This window comes from Amblyomma mixtum, chromosome 2 (assembly GCF_055824585.1).
Source record: "Amblyomma mixtum isolate Tamu chromosome 2, ASM5582458v1, whole genome shotgun sequence".
Lineage (NCBI taxonomy): Eukaryota > Metazoa > Arthropoda > Arachnida > Ixodida > Ixodidae > Amblyomma > Amblyomma mixtum.
Genome location: NC_143013.1, coordinates 50,215,844 through 50,234,019, shown reverse-complemented (window position 1 = coordinate 50,234,019; position 18,176 = coordinate 50,215,844). Strand labels below are relative to the sequence as shown.

General features: G+C 47.7%; 1 protein-coding gene across 1 annotated transcript; it reads left to right on the top strand.

Moving 5' to 3' along the window:
* The first annotated feature begins 2,869 nt into the window (after positions 1-2,869).
* On the top strand, positions 2,870-17,521 carry LOC149359313 (short-chain dehydrogenase/reductase family 9C member 7-like). The gene is made up of 5 exons (XM_089567637.1): positions 2,870-3,068; positions 6,687-6,893; positions 10,189-10,371; positions 13,480-13,612; positions 17,146-17,521. The coding sequence occupies exons 1-5, from the start codon at positions 2,870-2,872 to the stop codon at positions 17,519-17,521; spliced, it is 1,098 nt and encodes a 365-aa protein (XP_089423763.1).
* The last annotated feature ends 655 nt before the right edge of the window (positions 17,522-18,176 follow it).

The window sequence follows — 18,176 nt, the reverse complement described above, 5'->3', positions numbered from 1 at the left end:
GAGCCGCGCGACATCTGGACTTTCCTACTCGTACTCAGCCGCCGAAACTCGTACTCAGCCGCCTTCGTGTCCCCCCCCAACACCGACCAGGAGACAGCCGACAGTATGTCATCCTTCCCATTAACCTCAGAGCGAAAGCGGCAAATACTAGGAAAGCTCAAGCGCTTCTTTCTGGGGTTTCAAAACATATCTACACTGTTCGTTAATCGGGCTAATCGAATGATTGATGTTTCCCAGACCTCATTAAAGGATCTTACCACATCTCGTAACCCTTCGTCAGGCAGTTTCCGGAATCTGGTAGTATACATAGTCAGAAGTCATAGAGCATAGTCTCTACAATCCCGCAAGTGCACTCCACAGGTATCTGATTGTGACCTGAGCGAGCATGCATATCGCACGGGGACAGGCTTACACGGGGAAGGGAAGAGAAATCTGACCTGAGTTACCTATAAGTACCGGCGAAATCTTCAGTTATGCTGGAGATGCTTCTGTTTGATGTATCGCCAGGATGTCAAAACTTTTAGCGTGGAGATACTTTCTCGGGGAATTGTTCACTACGGGCCGCATTCTTATAACTGCTTTTGATGGAGCAAACACTTGTCCCATATTTCACTTTGCCGAGAATTCCCACGCACCCTCTTCAAGAGTGGGTATACTACAGTCACAACGAAACGTAAGAAATAAAAAAGTCGGCGGGGAAACGAGCCGCAGAACCTTACGTCGGGAGGCGGACGCGCTACATATTGATTGCCAAATTATTTTTTTTGGTGAGGGTATGTACTACAAGCAATTAATGTTCTTTGTGGATGAACTCTCCACAAAGCGTTTAGGAAGCGAAAACAAAAGAAGTTCAAGCAAGAAAGCACTAGTGGGCAGGAAACGCTGTGTACATCACCAATAGGGACTGTCACTCCAGTTTGAAGTCCATCCTGCCGTGCAGTTGACTAAGATGCGCAATCATTTGCCTTAAAAGGGATTTCGTTGAAACACCAGATTCACCAAGTCGACCCAGCATGCGTGTTTTTTCATACGCTGTGAATTTCAGTGAGAAAGACCATACCTATAGGGGTTTACCAACATATATTGGAGAGCAGTAAGGTATCGTACGGTGCGAGAAGTCGAGTGAATCCTTTCTTCAGGCGCTGTAGAATATCCCTGAACAGTTCAGCGCCTTTACAATTGACAAAAGCAATGATCAATTGTTCCTGCAACATCACAGAGATGACAGTTTACGAAGCACAGAGACACGCCCTTCTTCTGAAGGCATGTCTTCACGGCAATGCCTCTGTGCGTAGCTTATATGAGAATGTCGTTGTGCGCGGCAAGAGAGGCATTTTACATACTCCTCAAGAGCAAAGAAATAAAATATTTCTGCAACCGTTCGCGCGACACTGTAAACAAGAACTCCGCAAACACACGAACCAGCAAGAAACGAACCACTAAATAAACCTCATGCACTAAACGCCATTAACAAGGATGACCACACCTATAAGAACAGACAAATAGGGTTGGCGAAACATTAACTAAATTAACTTTCAAGAACACAGAACTATGGGGTGGAAAGTGTCACTAAAGAAGATGAACCTCGAAGCAATCTAGCTGACTAAATGTGGACTAAACCAAAGCCACCAGAGTTGAAAGGCCGGGATAGATAACCAAGTCTCATAGGGGCAAGAGACAATCCCCATTCAAAAGTAGCAAATGCTGGGTGAAAGTGAATGCTTGATGTCATGTCTAGCGCAATGAATAATATTTATAGCACAATAAATTTCAGCTCTCCCTCTCCTCGATCCTAAGCTACGGTGCTCTATAATGTGATACAACTCAAGAACGAAACCACTTTTCGCCGTCAAAGGACCCCCCTTCCAGCCAATGGCGTCGGCCGATTTTCATGACCCAGATAGCGGGACAATGCAGAGAGTGGCAGATGTAGGGGACTGTCACCTGCCTGAATAGTCGGGGATAGTCCCCTCTCTGCATTATCGGGACGCGCTCTGCATTGTCACGCTAGCAGGATCATGAGACTCAGTCGATTCCACTGACTGCAAGGCTGTCCTGGGATAGAAAAAAGTCTCTTCGTTCTTGAGCTGTATCTGACTATAGTAGGCTTTCGCCACATCGAACCTTCCCCTCTTCCCACCCGCCTCCCCCCCCCCCCCCCCCACCCTCGCCCCCCCAAAAAAAGCCAACCTTGGACGCCGGCCTGCTGTATTATTAGGGGTCGGAGTAAACAGTGGCACTGCTGAACTTTGCTGTTAGTACACCCAAGATTTAGCGAAGTATACCAGTGATCTGGTGTCACTGCAGGCACGCATCGTCGAAGTCCCTTGTATGACATAATATCAAAAGCAAAAACACGCAACAATGTCAACCGCACCAAAAGACAAACACAACGCTGCTGTTTCCTTCTTCCTTTTGTTCGACGTTGTCGTCGAGCGCGATTCCCTCTCCCTCATGACCTTCGTAGAGTTTTCTGCGCGGCTACGTTGAATGAAAAGCGCCCGTGCGCGACGACCACTACTTGTGTGTCCGACCTCAAGCCGCAAAATTGCGAAAGACCAGAATAGAAATTGTACTTTTGGTTTGTTGTTCCTGCGCCGCCGCAACAAACTGGGGACATTTAAGCTCTTGGCAGCGTATATTGTGATGTCGCGCAATCCATGGCGGTGGCGACATCAAAAGCTCTCCAGAGGTGTTCTGCGGCTTACAAGTTCGCAACCTTGCAGCATTCGTTGGTGCGGTGCCACTTATTCACTTGCACTTTTTATCCTAGCTTAATCAGCGAGAAAGAGTTAATTCTCATAGCTTATATCAACTGCGACCAGCTGAAATCGCCGCTTCACTGCCCCTCCGCACTCTGGCCCAAGACATGGCGACTCTTCAGCTGGCTTTTTCAGCAGGCCTGCTCTGGACGGCTGTTTCGAGGTTACCTTTGTTGCTGACTGTGGTCACCAATGCTATCCTGCTAGTGCTGGCACTGTGCTCCGGATGCTCGTTGTCCCGGTGCGTGTTGCGAATCCTCTTCAACCGACTTGTCGACGCGGAAGGGAAGAGTGTCCTCATAACTGGTGAGAGAAGCGACCGGCCTCGATTTCGATCCGCGTAAACTCTTCATTTTGCTTTTACAAAGCTCGCACGTACAAGTCAGTTTAGGGTGCAGGTTTAGCGGCAAACGTGCGGGTTTCATCGGGTGCCCGCTGGTGTGTCTAAGTGCATAGCAGTGTTGTGGCAGTCATTTGCCTCCCTCAATTATTACCTGTCTTACCCAGGCCTGTGATTCACACACCCGCTGACCTTTAGTGCCCTGGCAATGCAAACGGTAAATTTTAATGAAGCATTTATGCACTATACCCCATATCAAAACCTGCATTTCGACCATAACAAACTTCAGACAGTTAACCGCCACTTTTTATCTGGAGCCACTTGGCAGACTTCAGGTTGCTTTGCACCTGAAAGAAACACTCGATCATAACCCTCAGGGCAGCCTGCACTCAACACTCCTAGTAGCCCTGACGTCTAGAACAACAAGCAGCTACGTCAGCACAACTGAGGATGAATCAGAACCCGCATTTCAGCGTTTGTAGCGCTACTTGCTTGCTGTGCATCTGTTAGGAAATTAGTCCTCATACAGCCTATTGGTGGAAGGGTAACAGTATAAAGGGCTAATACCAATGCACAACGGCAATCTATGCACATCGCATGAGTGCATTTTTCTCTGCAAAACTTTCAGCTAAAACTTTGGTCCGTTGTGCGACAAAATCCGGCTCACAGCGATGCAACTAACGCTAAAGTCACGTTGCGGAAAAAATTCTTGAGTTCCATGGCTCAATAGCCAGTCGCAGCCTCAGCGCCAAAAGGGGTTAATAAGTATGCCATACACTTCAGGCATCTCTTTTATTTCTGGTTCTACACAGTCACTGCGGAAATTAGTTTCGATTACTTGGCCCCGTGATTAGAAGAAAAATAGCGCGTCATATTTACAGAAAAAAAGAAAAAACACGCTTAAACCCGGAATAATTTCATATTTTTGGACCAAGTAGCCCCCGTTCACGCTGCTCAGTTAATTTTTAGTGCAACGTGAGTGAAACCCCTTCTCACGCGCGTTTTTATTCATCATATGCAGCCTTGCACGTCCTTCAGAGAGCTCCCAAGAAATGTAACCACACCCAGGGATTTCTGAAACAAGAGAAATCTTAACGAAACAAGCTGTTTTACGGTCTTGTTTTCGCTATCTTTTTGTGTGCCGTAAAATTCGTTTTCTTTTTGCGAATTTTACTGGAGACTAAATCTAGTTGCACACCTGGGACCATATATTATAAGCTGTTCATATAAGCTGTTTCCTTTGTCCATTTTGCCTCCATTCAGTCCTCTGTCAATGGTCACTAAGATATACCCGCGGCTTCCAAGCGCTTGTTGCAAGAGACCCGGACCCGGCCATTGGATTGTTGGCAACCGGACCTCACCATTGGCTACATATCGCAGCCAATAGCAGCCAGTTGTCAGGTCCAGCAGCCTGCGGTTGACAAAGCGCTGCGATTCAGCTCACCGTCCCAATGACAAAGTCCGGTCGACAATCACTCAATGGTCGCGTCTCTTGCTGCAGACGCTTGAAAGCCGCGGGTATATATTGGTGACCACAGACAAAGGACCGAATGAATGCGAAATGGACAAGTTAGACTGGCTGAAAGATATAAGAAGGACATAAAACAGAATGTGAATTACTTGCGTGACACGGCACACTTTTCGCTAAATTTACGAGTTTACCCTAGCAGACACAGCCAACTGTGTCATATTCCAACATGCCTCACAATATACAGGGTCTGTTCTGAAAGTAGTAGGACTGATTTTTTTTCTAAACTTTATTCATGATAATAGTACAAACGATTAGTATTTTTCAAAAGAGCACCCTTCCGCATCTGCACACTGCTGCCAATGAGTTTTCCAGTTTTCGTACGCCTCCAGGAACGCCTGGACCGGAATGCTGTATAGCTCCCTCGTCACGGCCTGTTGAACCGCCTCTACCAATCCGTGATGCTTCTCCTTGAGCGTCGACTTTATTCTCGGGAATAGAAAAAAGTCTGGCGGGGTCATGTCGGGGCTCTAGGGGTGGGGCGAGGCAGCGTTGTCATCTTGTGCTAGACAAGACACTCCATTACGAGGAACCCTGGGTGGCTCGGCGCGTTGTCATGGTGAAGCCGCCATTTGTTGGCGATGGCTGAGCGGACACGAACAATGCATTTTCGCAGTCTTCTGAGGACTTCCACGTAAAAAACTGCATTAACTGTTTGTCTGGGTGGTACGAACTCTTTGTGGATGACTCCATGTCGATCAAAAAAGCAAATGAGCACGGACTTTCCTTCGATTTGCTCTATCGCGCTTTCTTGGGGCGTGGGGAAGAAGGAGTGGGTCATTCTGACCTCTGCCGCTTGCTCTCCTTGTCGTATTCAAACACCCACGTCGCGTAACAGGTCACTACGTTATCCAAAAAAATCGGGGTCCTCATTCACGTGATGAAGAAGATCCTGTCAGATCGCTTTCCGGCTGGGCTTTTGCTCCTCTGACAACACTCGCGGCACCAACTTCGCGCACACTTTCGTGATGGCTAAGTTTTCTGTCACGATCTCAAAAACTTGGATTTCAGGAATGCTAATGTCATTAGCAATCATTCTGATACTCATACTGCGATCAATGTAAAGTAAATTTTTCACCACGACACATTTTCGTTAGTCTTGCTGGTCGATGAGCGTCCGGAGCGGTCGTCGTCTTCCACTCTTTCCCTACCTTCTTAGAACAACTTGAGCCACTCAAAAGCAACTGATCTACCCATGGCAGCATCCCCGTAGGCCTCCTTAATCATCTCGTGAGTCTCTTTGTCCGTTTTACCAAGATTTACACAAAATTTGATCGCGTATCGCGGATGCAATAAACGCTCCATGATTCTGCGTGACGAGGCGTTTCGACAGGGGTCCACAGTACAAGAGACCTGCTCTCTTCAACGGCCGAGAGCAGTGTGCCGATTTTCCCCAGCGTTCCCAATATCCCCTTTCACCGATCCTGCGCACGCAGACAACCTTTCGTCCACCCGTTCGCCCAGGAAAAAACCAGTCCTACTACTTTCAGAACAGACCCTGTATGGTACATATAACCTAGCAAACACGTTGCCCCTTCTTTTAAATAAGTTTCACGCTGCAAACGTTGATCTATCACGAGCATACCGCAAAGATATACAGGATGTGTGTGCTACTTTTTAGATTTCATCATGCTTTCACTGCTTCTTTATCTCTTTCGTTCCATAAACTGCCGACCTGATTTTGAATAACCAAAGGCCTGTTTTTCTATGAAGTGTATTTTTTCTGTTCCTTTTTTGTTGTTATCGTTTTTTTTCTGCGCCTGATTCATTATTGTTTTTTCTAATGATGCACCAACCATTTTTGACGACCATTGTTTTGGATTTTTGCGATGCTACTTGTATAGGTTTTTTGCATGTTACTTGCTGCCCTGCAATGTAGGGGACGAGGGGCATGTCAAGACACAATTCCTGGCTTTTTTCCTTCGACCCTCTTCATGTGTACATGGGAAATAAAATATACTGAATACTGAATACTGAAAATGAACAGCTCATAGAACACGGCCGCTGCTCTCGGCAATGAGGCACCCTGAAGCTGATGCCTCTGCGTTGGTCGCAGGCTGCGACACGGGCTTCGGACACCGCCTGGCCAAGCGTCTGGCCGAGAATGGCTTCCGCGTCTACGCCGGCTGCCTCAGCTACGCGAGTGACGGAGCCTGTATCCTCAAACTCGTCCCGAATGTCCACGTCCTGCAGCTTGATGTCACCAAAGAGGACGAGATCGACGAGGCGTACAAGGAGATCATCAACGCTGACTGTCAGACAGGTCAGTCACGCCGAACATCTTTCCATGCCGTCAGCAGAACGAGTCTCCGCCCGTATGCCTAAACCTAGAGTGAGTATCGAGTAGTTTATCCCCTCAAGCTTCTAGCAGTTATCCCGGGGCTTGCTGTGTGAAGAAAGGTGGGATGGTTTCACGAATTTCTGTGTCCGATTTAGTCTGACGTTACCGCCTCACGGCGTGCTTGGTGCGTAGGTGCCCTCACTGAGCCGCTCGTTACCATGGGAAAGATCAGCCTCCCAAAGCAGTACCAAGAAGAACTAGTGTTTTGAAATGTTACACCATCTAGCCGAGTGGCCAGTGGGTGGCACCACCTCAGCAAATGCTTCAACCTTTCGTTAGTCACGAACTCAAAATTACAAGCTACTTGAGGAAGGACACGAATTTCTCCGAATTCTGTCTGCATTCAGACTGTGTTCTTAACATTTTCTTCGAAGGAGAGATGGTACGAAATAATTTTTCTCCAAAAGATTACGGCACAAACACCTAAGGCAATTTTTCTGCGCCTTTTTCGGCGTTTTGTTACCAGAGTAGTTGAGTAACTTTTAGATGTTTAGGTGTTTAATCGTGTTAGGCATTTAGATGTAGTTTAGATGTTTAGTTTAGACGAATTTGTGCTTCCGAGGGCGCTCTTGAAGATAATTAATGCACTGTTGCCTTCTCAAGCAGCGGCTTTTTATTCTTCCGTTACAGTGGTTCTCTCGTCGGGGCGTTGTTCTGCCACCTACAATTCACAACAAGAAAATGACAAGTTTTCGCTTTAGAACGATATCATACGGGACAGGGATAAGAAAAGTGCGCCGACTCATGCGATTCTTCTCGAAGCAACTGAAAGCACCATGCTCGAAAACAAGTTGAAAACGCCCGCCCGCGAGCGTTTTCCTCAAAGCGTGCAGGCGTGGTTGCGCTTATTTGTGCCGGGACAAGCGGTTGTGGCGAGCGCCCGTTATGTGCGAGGGAAAAGACCATTATCTCTCAGCTCGCGAGGCGAGCACACTTTCGCTATTTGTGTTGTGCGTAGTACAATGGGTGTGCCAGCGGCGGTTTCCCAGTAAAACAAGAAACGACAGAATCGTGACCAAACACGACAAACTGTTTTGTCGGAACGACAGATATTTCTGTTGGATTGTATTACCTTTCTATAGTTATGTCGTTACACGGAACAGCGTAGTAGCAAAAAAATATTCTCTTGTTTCTACAAAAATTTCTGTTGTTACTATAAGTTCACGGCCAGAAATACCATAAAAATCGGCTATGACAACAAAAAAAAAAAATGGATGGCAGGTTGGCCGAGTTGGTGTTCCATGGTGACAAAAATATTCAAACAACGCTAGACAACAGGACCAGAAAGAAGAAGAGAGTTTGTCTCCTCCTCTGCCTGGTCCTGTTGTCTTGCGCTGTTTGAATTTTTTTGTCACAAAAAAAAATGCCTTTTGACAAGGCCGCTGCGGACGTCGCCGTGCCTGCAAGGTACAAAAAAAATATTTGCCTTGCAAACCATGCGTAACCAGGTGGCTTGTCACATCTCTCCCTCCCCTGCCTTGATGCTGTGTCGTGTATACGGCGCACTGCATCTGCTTGAAGGGACGGAAGTCGGTACTATGCCGCAGCAGCGAAATGTCTGCACTGGGTTCGCGTTCTTACTGAACACGAAGGGCTGTGTTCAGATTATTTCTCTTACTTGAGCGCCCATGTGCGCACGCAAACCCCGATAACCAGTGTGGCAACAACGACATCCAAGAAAGAAACGAAAAATTATTCCCCAACAACCAAAATTTATGCCGTGTTCAGAAAGAAGAAGCTGCTACTCCTATAGTAATAACTGTAGTTACTACATTTTCTGCAGTCATACACAATCTTACGCTGCCGTGACAGGATTGCCTGCGATGCGATTGCGAGAAATTTGGTCATGAAGACAGTCGAGAAGGGAATGACCAAACTATTTGCACTGTAGGACAGACCCTGCCGTAACGATAAAATTCATTGTCATCATTCTTAACTTACGTTTAAAAAAGATAAATATCTAGAAAGACGGTGGTCAGTGGAGCACCGCTTTCAAGAAGACGAATTTTCTTTTTTGAACTCCACCCTGTTTCTTTTATTTCCGAGGCGAAAGGCAAAGTGCCCATGATTAGAGATATCCGTATCACATGCTAAGTATAGCCCCGTGTTTTCTGCGTCAAGTGCTCTTCTATGGAAGAGATACAGCGTGGGAGACATGAAACGGACGAGCGCTGACTTTCAACTGGACATTGTTACGTAGAGCGAGGGACGGAAACGGCGGAACTCTTCGCTATTATCTCACCAATTAGACCAAAGTGCTACTGCATCGCTCTTCTAGGCCTCGAGGACTGTACCTCAGGCGACCATATAGTTATTCGCACAGTAAGAAACTCGCCGTTTAGGGCTCGGAAGACCACTTGCCATTTCGAGCGCCACCACCCGTCCTATTTCTTGTGCGCCACTTAACTGCGCTTTTTCTCTGCCAAGGAATAACTCAGCAGAGTATAAGTATACATTATGCCGAGCAAATACGCCAGTAGCCCTCCTAAAATGATAGTAACCTCTTAAGCACAAGTTGAGGGGAGAGGGGGGAGGGGAAGCAAATCGCAGCAGAAAGATCTGTCACTGGGCAGAGTGTGTCCTAATGCCGGCATTGGAAATGCGTGGTGCCGGCTTAGACACATCGCTTCCAAAGCAGCATTGTTGTTAAGGGACGAAAGAAAGCCACAGTGCAAATTGGGGTCAACGTTTGACTGTCAGTAACTTCGCTGATGCAAAACGCTTTCACATTATTTTCGCAAGGAGAACATTTTGTATGATAGTATATAGGATTTATGAGATTATGTGATTCAATTTCAGACTTTGTTTCGTAGTTTTTGGTCATCATGTAGCTGCATTTTTAGTTTTATGATTCGTTAATATTTTAAAAGAGTTAAGAAGAAAGAAGACTTTGCAAAAAAACGCTCCTTCATGCCCTACAGATTATGAAACATTGACGCCGCAAGATTCGCAGGTTTCGCAGCAGCGTCAAAGCGATAAAATTCGTTGCTCTTTCAGGGTTCCTTTAGAAGCATGCGATGAGAACCCCAGCTGCGGTCTCCATGTCGTCTCGGCATCGCAGTATATACGGGCGATATCTGTAATTCTTCTTTACTTCTTTTTTTAAAACATGGCGACTCTGCTTTAAGAAGTTCGCACTGTGTCTTGACTGATTCATAGCACGTGACTTGTCCAGCACTCATTCACAACATTGCGCGTCGTGTGTCCGCATATGCAGCGCTGTGGGCTGTGGTGGCCAACGCCGGAGTGATGACCGTGGGTCCACTGGAGTGGCACAGCATGAATCAGATGCGCTCCTTGTTCGACGTCAACGTCCTCGGAGTAACGCGTGTGGTGGTCAAGTTCCTGCCTCTCCTGAGGAAGCCTGGGGGAAGGGTCGTCATTGTATCCAGCATGTTCGGTGAGGCACGGCGTCACTTTCTTTTGTTTATTTGTTTAATTACCCTGTATGATCAGGAATTAACACACAAAATGGAGTGTTCTTCTTTTGTCTTCGCTTGTCACGCTGTCTTCATTGCATCTTCAAGCATGAACCAACTAGCCCAAGCAAGAGTTCTACTTGAGCACATTTCTTCTACATTGGGCGCTTTCAATCATCGAAGTTTCCGCACCGATCTCACCATTTTGTGTGTTCACCTGATCGCCATCTCAACCTGCCAGTCTCGAGTAGTGTCGTATTGTTTGAGAAGAAAACTGGTGCTATTGGAAGTGCAGTCTATCTTCGGCGTTTTAGAACCATGTTCAGGACACGTCAGGAGCCTGCAAAACACTCAAGTCCGAGTGGCGCTAGTCATTTCGTGTGTGTTCGACTTTTGTCTTCGCTCGTCGCGCCGTCTTCATTGCTTCTTCAAGCATGAACCAACTAGCCCAAGCAAGAGTTCTACTTGAGCACATTTCTTCTACATTGAGCGCTTTCAATCATCGAAGTTTCCGCACCGATCTCACCATTTTGTGTGTTCACCTGATCGCCATCTCAACCTGCCAGTCTCGAGTAGTGTCGTATTGTTTGAGAAGAAAACTGGTGCTATTGGAAGTGCAGTCTATCTTCGGCGTTTTAGAACCATGTTCAGGACACGTCAGGAGCCTGCAAAACACTCAAGTCCGAGTGGCGCTAGTCATTTCGTGTGTGTTCGACTTTTGTCTTCGCTCGTCGCGCCGTCTTCATTGCTTCTTCAAGCATGAACCAACTAGCCCAAGCAAGAGTTCTACTTGAGCACATTTCTTCTACATTGAGCGCTTTCAATCATCAAAGTTTCCGCACCGATCTCACCATTTTGTGTGTTCACCTGATCGCCATCTCAACCTGCCAGTCTCGAGTAGTGTCGTATTGTTTGAGAAGAAAACTGGTGCTATTGGAAGTGCAGTCTATCTTCGGCGTTTTAGAACCATGTTCAGGACACGTCAGGAGCCTGCAAAACACTCAAGTCCGAGTGGCGCTGGTCATTTCGTGTGTGTTCGACTTTTGTCTTCGCTCGTCGCGCCGTCTTCATTGCTTCTTCAAGCATGAACCAACTAGCCCAAGCATAGTTTTACTTGAGCATTACAGAGGGGTGTGGGATAACATATCGTGGTTAACATACAGTGCAGAAAGCAAAATATTGTGGCGAAGATGACGAAACTGGCAGTGGCGCGGGACGGAGTGATCGCGCTGGGCCAGCGGCCATTAAATCATCTTTTGTCCATCGTTCATCGCGCCTCATTCTTCGGCTGGCCGCCACGTAACATTTGATGGAGCTTGCGGGATACCACCCAACTCGCGTCACCCTGGTCATCGTTCTTCGGAGCCCTGTGTCTGCGTCCTTCCGTCAGCTGCGGGTTTCTGGGCCGTGTCGTCCGGCTGTGCCCGAGCCTGCCAGGCCCGAACCGATCTCGTCGTTGCTCCTCCGCCCCGTCCCCCGCACCGACCGCCCGACACGACGAACTAGAACCGACGCAAACACACGACCTACTGGCCCCACCGTCCAGAGACGCCACTCACATGTAAAGACACCGTTCCCCTGCCCATGCCGCCCAGAGACGCCACTCACATGCAAAGACACCGTTCCCCTGCCCATGCCGCTCGGCGCGTCCAAGCGGCTCCTGGCGACGTGCGGCTCGGAAGCTACGTGGACCAGGACTATTCGCTCATCTCTTTCATCATGGCGGCCAGCACTACACTACCTTGCTAGCTTTGCTGTACCGTCATCCCAAGCCCATCACCATTTCGCACACATCTTCGTCAGTGCCTTTCATTCACGATCGAAACGATCGCTCGGTGGTTGGTTGGTTGGTTGGCCTCAAGTAAAATGGCGCATGCCCACTGCGGTTGAGTGGCCAAGACACAGGCGGTGAACTGATGGAAAGATTAGCAGTTTTAGAGGAAAAGGAGTAGTAATAGGGTATGGTCTGACAGATTGGCCTCGGGTAATGTGACGAAGAAGACGAAACTGGCAGTGGCGCGGGACGGAGCGCTGCCAACGGCCATTAAATCGTCTTTTGTCCATCGTTCATCCCGCCACATTCTTTGGCTGGCTGCCACTGCCAGTGACCCGAAAAACTTGGGTTCGATCCCGGCCGCGGCGGCCGAATTTCTATGGAGGCGAAATTCTAGAGGCCCGTGTACTGTACGTGCGATGTCAGTGCACGTTAAAGAACCCCAGGTGGTCGAAATTTCCGGAGCCCTTCACTACGGCGTCCCTCATAGCCTAAATCGCTTTTGGACGTTAAACTCTAATAAACCAGTAAACCAAACTTGACGATATCACGGGTTTGCGGCGGCACGAAAGCATTCAGCTACAGAGAACGTCTCCACCGCGCCACTGCGTTAATTGCCTTACGCCTTTGTTGCATGCGCTCTCTTGACAATAGTTCAGTTGGGCCACACTTCAATATAACAGCAGTTTAGCGCAGTTACACTGCTTTACGAGGTTCCATTCAGCTAACAAAGATCGCTTAGCCCGAGGGAGGTCGATCGAGTTTCAATCGAACGGGTCAAATGACAAGATGGCGGCCGACGGACGCGCGATATCGGCCTATTTGTCGATATGCTCTATAGCGTCTATATGTTCTCAAACCGCATGAAAAAATTGCTGCCCTGACTAGGACCGCGCCTAATCTAAAACTTCGAATAGTCGAACGTATGTAAACGCGTAAACGTGCGAAGCGGTATCAGAAAAGCTGCGGTCAAGCGCGCGATGGACTACGATCTATACTGAACCTGAAGTCAGGCATGCCTGCACTGGATTGCTCTGGCTTTGCGCAGTGTTCAGCTGTGCTGTGCATAAAGCACAAAAATATCGCGTAATCACTATTCAGTGAAATACAGTAGTCTGTTTATGTTTAAAGTTAAAGTAACAAGCCATAGGCATATCATATTGCCGGACTACTGTTCTAAAGTAAATCCTGTGGCTGGGGGACTTGTGGCAAATGCTCGACGGTCTTCGAAGTCTCGGGTTGGAAAATTCTTCCACTATGCACAGGACGGACTTATATGCTTTCACGTCAATTGAGCTGGTTGTTTGCATTTCAGGTCGCATGACGGGTGCGTTCACAATCCCGTACTGCATGTCAAAGCACGCCTGCATCTCCCTCGCTGACGGACTTCGACGGAGATTCTTCGGGACAAAACTTCACGTGGTCACCATCGAGCCCACGGCATACAGGTAAATAGCGTTTTAAAAGGGATTGCATGCTAGACAGAATGGTCGCTTTTTGAACCACTGCGAGAATTTCTACAGAGGTACAGGAGTGATGCATGCTTATGTCACAGCAGTCCAAATGTCACTATTGTATTTTGGTCGTGTAAAAAGCCCCGTAAGTCTTAATATTTTACTGGCTGTGCCAGATCGGTAGCGAGGTGCTGGAAGTAGTAAGAGAATATGTCTACTTAGGGCAGGTAGTGACCGCAGATCCGGATCATGAGAGGGAAACAACTAGAAGAATAAGAATGGGGTGGAGCGCATATTGCAAGTTCTCTCAGATCATGAATGGTAGTTTACCAATATCCCTCAAGAGAAAAGTACACAACAGCTGTGTCTTACCGGTACTCTCCTATGGGGCAGAAACAGGGAGGCTAACGAAGAGGGTTCAGCTTAAGTTAAGAACAACGCAGCGAGTTATGGAAAGGAAAATGATAGGTGTAACATTAAGAGATCGGAAGAGGGCGGAGTGGGTGAGGGAACAAACGCGGGTTAATGACATCTTAGTTGAAATCAGGAGGAATAAATGGGCTTTGTCAGGGCATGTAATGAGAAGGCAAGATAACCGCTGGTCCTTAAGGGTAACGGAGTGGATTCCAAGAGAAGGCAAACGTAGCAGGGGACGGCAGAAAGTTACGTGGGCGGATGAGATTAAGAAGTTTTCAGGGATACAGTGGCCGCAACTGGCAAAAGACAGGGTTAGTTGGAGAGACTTGGGAGGGGCCTTTACCCTGCAGTGGGCGTAGTCAGGCAGATGATGATGATGATGATGATGATGTGCCAGATCAGAACTGGTATAATTTTTAAAGTTTCACGATTTCTTTCGGTACATCTCGCCCACGAAAAGCTTTCAGTACAATAAAAGAGGAAGAGGTTTCCTGCCTGCTACACTCTAAACACGAATCCGCCCATACGGGAGTAAAAAAGAAGAATCCTGTTCTCTAGCGCACTCTCTTTCAGAAAGGGGAGCGCGCAAAAGGACAGCTTACTCCCTTTTGACTCCTTTCTCTTTGGAGTACTAATTTTTTTAATATCGCAGCACTTAAAAACCCCGTCACATCTACTAACGAATTTAATCATTCCAATTTTCGCCGTAAAAACTTAAGAATTTAGAACAAGGAGCATACGGCCTGCTTCCTCACAAAATTTTAGTCCACAAAGAACCGTGAAGTAAGTTCTGGCCGCAAAGAATGAGAACAACAGTGATCCTATGTGTGCACTTTAGCGTCGGAATGCGGACTCAGTAAAACACCTGACGAATTTGAACTTCTTTTAGTGTATTTCAAAAGCTTCCTTCGTCCATTCAAACGTGCTGCTGCGTAGATATGACCTTCTTCAATGTTAAGCTCATCAGTGGCATTTGCTTGTAGATTTCGTCTTCTACTTTTCCGCTTTTCAAATGTCCAGCGACCTTGTTCTTGCACAGAAACCCGCGGAAATAAATTCAACACTAACGATAACCAGCGGGAACAGCTTTAAAAGCACGGTTTCGCCAATGTTAATGCTCCTTTTAGGGACCTCTGAGGGGAAATATAATAATACATGATACGTGCAGCCGTCGTATGTCCCAAATGGGGCTGGAATATAGAGCCTAAAGAGAACGTTACAAAGTAAGTCTAGGACTTGAAGGAAGAAACAGCGCGACGAAACACGGACACACGAAGAAAAGACACACACACGAGCGCTCGTGTGTGTGTCTTTTCTTCGTGTGTCCGTGTTTCGTCGCGCTGTTTCTTCCTTCAAATGCATTACCAACTAGCCCGGAACCTTGCTCTTCTGAAGTCTAGGACCGCGCGCGACCTACCAAATGGAAAAAGACAGTGCTAACGTTGAGAGACAAAACAGCAAAGTTGTTTTGGGGACAAACAAGAAAATAATATTATACCACAAATGAAGAAGAAAAAATGGGCATGGGCAGTGCATGTAATATGGACAGCAGATAAGTTGTGGTCTCCCAGGATAACGCTGTTGATTCCAAGATAGGGTGAATGTCGTAGGCGATGTCAGAGAGTCAGATGCGCGGATACGATCAGGAATTCTAGAAGAGGGCTGATACGGTTTGGTTGGTACATGTTAAAGCACGTAACAGTACTAAGACCGGCCAAAAGTAACGAGACAAACACTGGTCTCGTTGTTCCCTTTGTCTGGTCTTAACACTGCTACATCGTTTCTGTCAGCTGTAAGGAATCTTGGATGGTAAGATGGCCGCGGCTGGCATAGGACAGGGCTGACTTAAGATTAATGGCACAGGCATTTGTTCGGCAGTTGGAGTAGTCATGCTGCTGCTGCTGATGATGATGATGATAAATGGTCTTTGCCAAAACTATACCGGCCGCTGAGTTTCGCTTCTGTGCCCTGAAGCGTGACTCATTTGTCACCACCAGCGTTCTAAACCACTCGAGGTTGAGCGGAATTTCTTCCTTTCCTGAGTATAGGATTGACAGGGAGAGTAAGAGCTTCATGCCGTACCCTTCCAGCGAATCTTCCGTCGTGTATATTTTCTACAAAGGCTGTAGGTATGCCAGAGAGAAAGCAGAGAAAATTCAAGCCTTGGTCACTTTCAGATTTTTGTTACTGAATTTTGAGAAGTCATCAGTGGACTTTTATTGGTATGGTATGGTATGGTATGGTATGGTATGGTATGGTATGGTATGGTATGGTATGGTATGGTATGGTATGGTATGGTATGGTATGGTATGGTATGGTATGGTATGGTATGGTATCGGTGAATTAATGTCCCGTAACTACACGTGAGCTCTGAGGGACGCCGTAGTGGAGGGCTCCGGGTTCATTTCGGCACTTCAGGTTCTTGAACGTGAACTGACATCGCACAGCACACGGGCATTTTTGCACTTTACCTTCATCGAAATGCCACAGCCACAGCCGGGATTCGTCCCTGCGACCTAGGGTTAATCAGGCGAACACCATAAACATTAAGCCAGCGTCAAGGGTGCTTTATTCATCAGCCAAGTTCGTTCGTCCGCTATGCATATGAGCCACTTCCGGCGTAATTTAAAACAGCGTCAAAACACAAAGTGAGACACTTGGCTCATACTTTGCCCTTCCAGACGACCGTCATTTCGGTCGACAGTTCTCCTTTATTTTATGCCTATAGTTTGGACGCCAGACACAAACTGATTTGAGTACCTTTCACAAATACTGTTCGTTGCAAACGGAATCGGCCTCGAGCGGCCATGCAGCAGTCTACCAGCCAGTCTCTCTCGCTGTGCTTTAAGATGTCGTGCAAGCCAAAATTTCAACGCATGGCCGCTTTACTGGCAAGAAAAAAAAAGGCACGTTATCTCGGAAGCATGCAGGAGCGGCGAGATATTTGGAAGGGCACCATGCATGCAGCAAATCACAAGAAACAGCGGGAGATTTGAACCAATACATTCATTTACCATTGTCACACCGTCGCACGTAATTCCTAATTAAGTGTAACCTGAATGTTCCAGCTGCGTGCCAGCGATGCCAATCCGGCGTGTTTCTTCTTGCAGAACAGCGCTGTCGGACCCCGAAGGAATTATGCGACGAGTGGACGAGCTCGTCGTCAGCCTTCCCCCTGAAGCACAGAAGGACATCGACCCTGCTCGAGTGTCCAAAGTGAAAGCGATGGCCAGGGTATTCGTCGAGGGCCTGCTCCGAGACGATCCGGACGAGGTAGTTCGCGACATGATCTTGGCTGTTCGAGAGGAGTACCCCAAGGCGCACTACAGGACGGGAGGAACTGCCGACGCGGTGGTACGATTCCTCAACTACCTGCTTCCGTCGGAGACAGCGGACTATGTGTTGGCGTCCGTGGCGAAATCTAATGGTGTCTGTAAAAAGGTAAAGGACGGCATTGAGGCCTACGCGAAAGAAGATTCTACATGAGCCGACTCGGAGATGGCATAGGGACAAATAAAAAATTGGCAGGCGATCGATGCGCTGATCAGACGGAAATGCTTAGCATTTGACTTTCATGCCCTTCGCATGACACAACACATCACACACATTTCCTCATATTCACCTAATCCACACCCACGCCGCTCTTTAAAGGTCCGGCATTCCTTGAGACCCTCTTACAAGTTGTCACAGTGAACACAGTGTCGTCAAACCGTCAAGGGAAGCTGGCACCCAACTACTTCAACGGAATAGTGACATCCGGCTCTCGTACGCTGATCTTGATATCTCCGCTTCTTTTCATAGCTCACAAACCTCCTCACCCTCCGTCTTCCAGAGTAGCCACCCGCCGGATTGTTCTGGTGGCAACTACCGTCATGATGCGCATTCCTCCGCCCGCTTCAGAACCACCTCCGTCCGCGGTAGCCACCCTCCGGGTCCTTCACGCGGCAGCCTCCTTTCGGCCTTTCCCCCCTCTCCCCTACGAGTGAATAAGGAAAAGATTTCCCTTTCTCCATTTTGCCAACTACAAACAGTGCCAGGTGCCAGGCGGTTCTCGAATGGTTCAGAGATTACCGGACGCTGAACAGTTTTTCCCGACATAAGGGTTATAATGCTCTCGCATTTAAATTCTAACGGTCTGGCA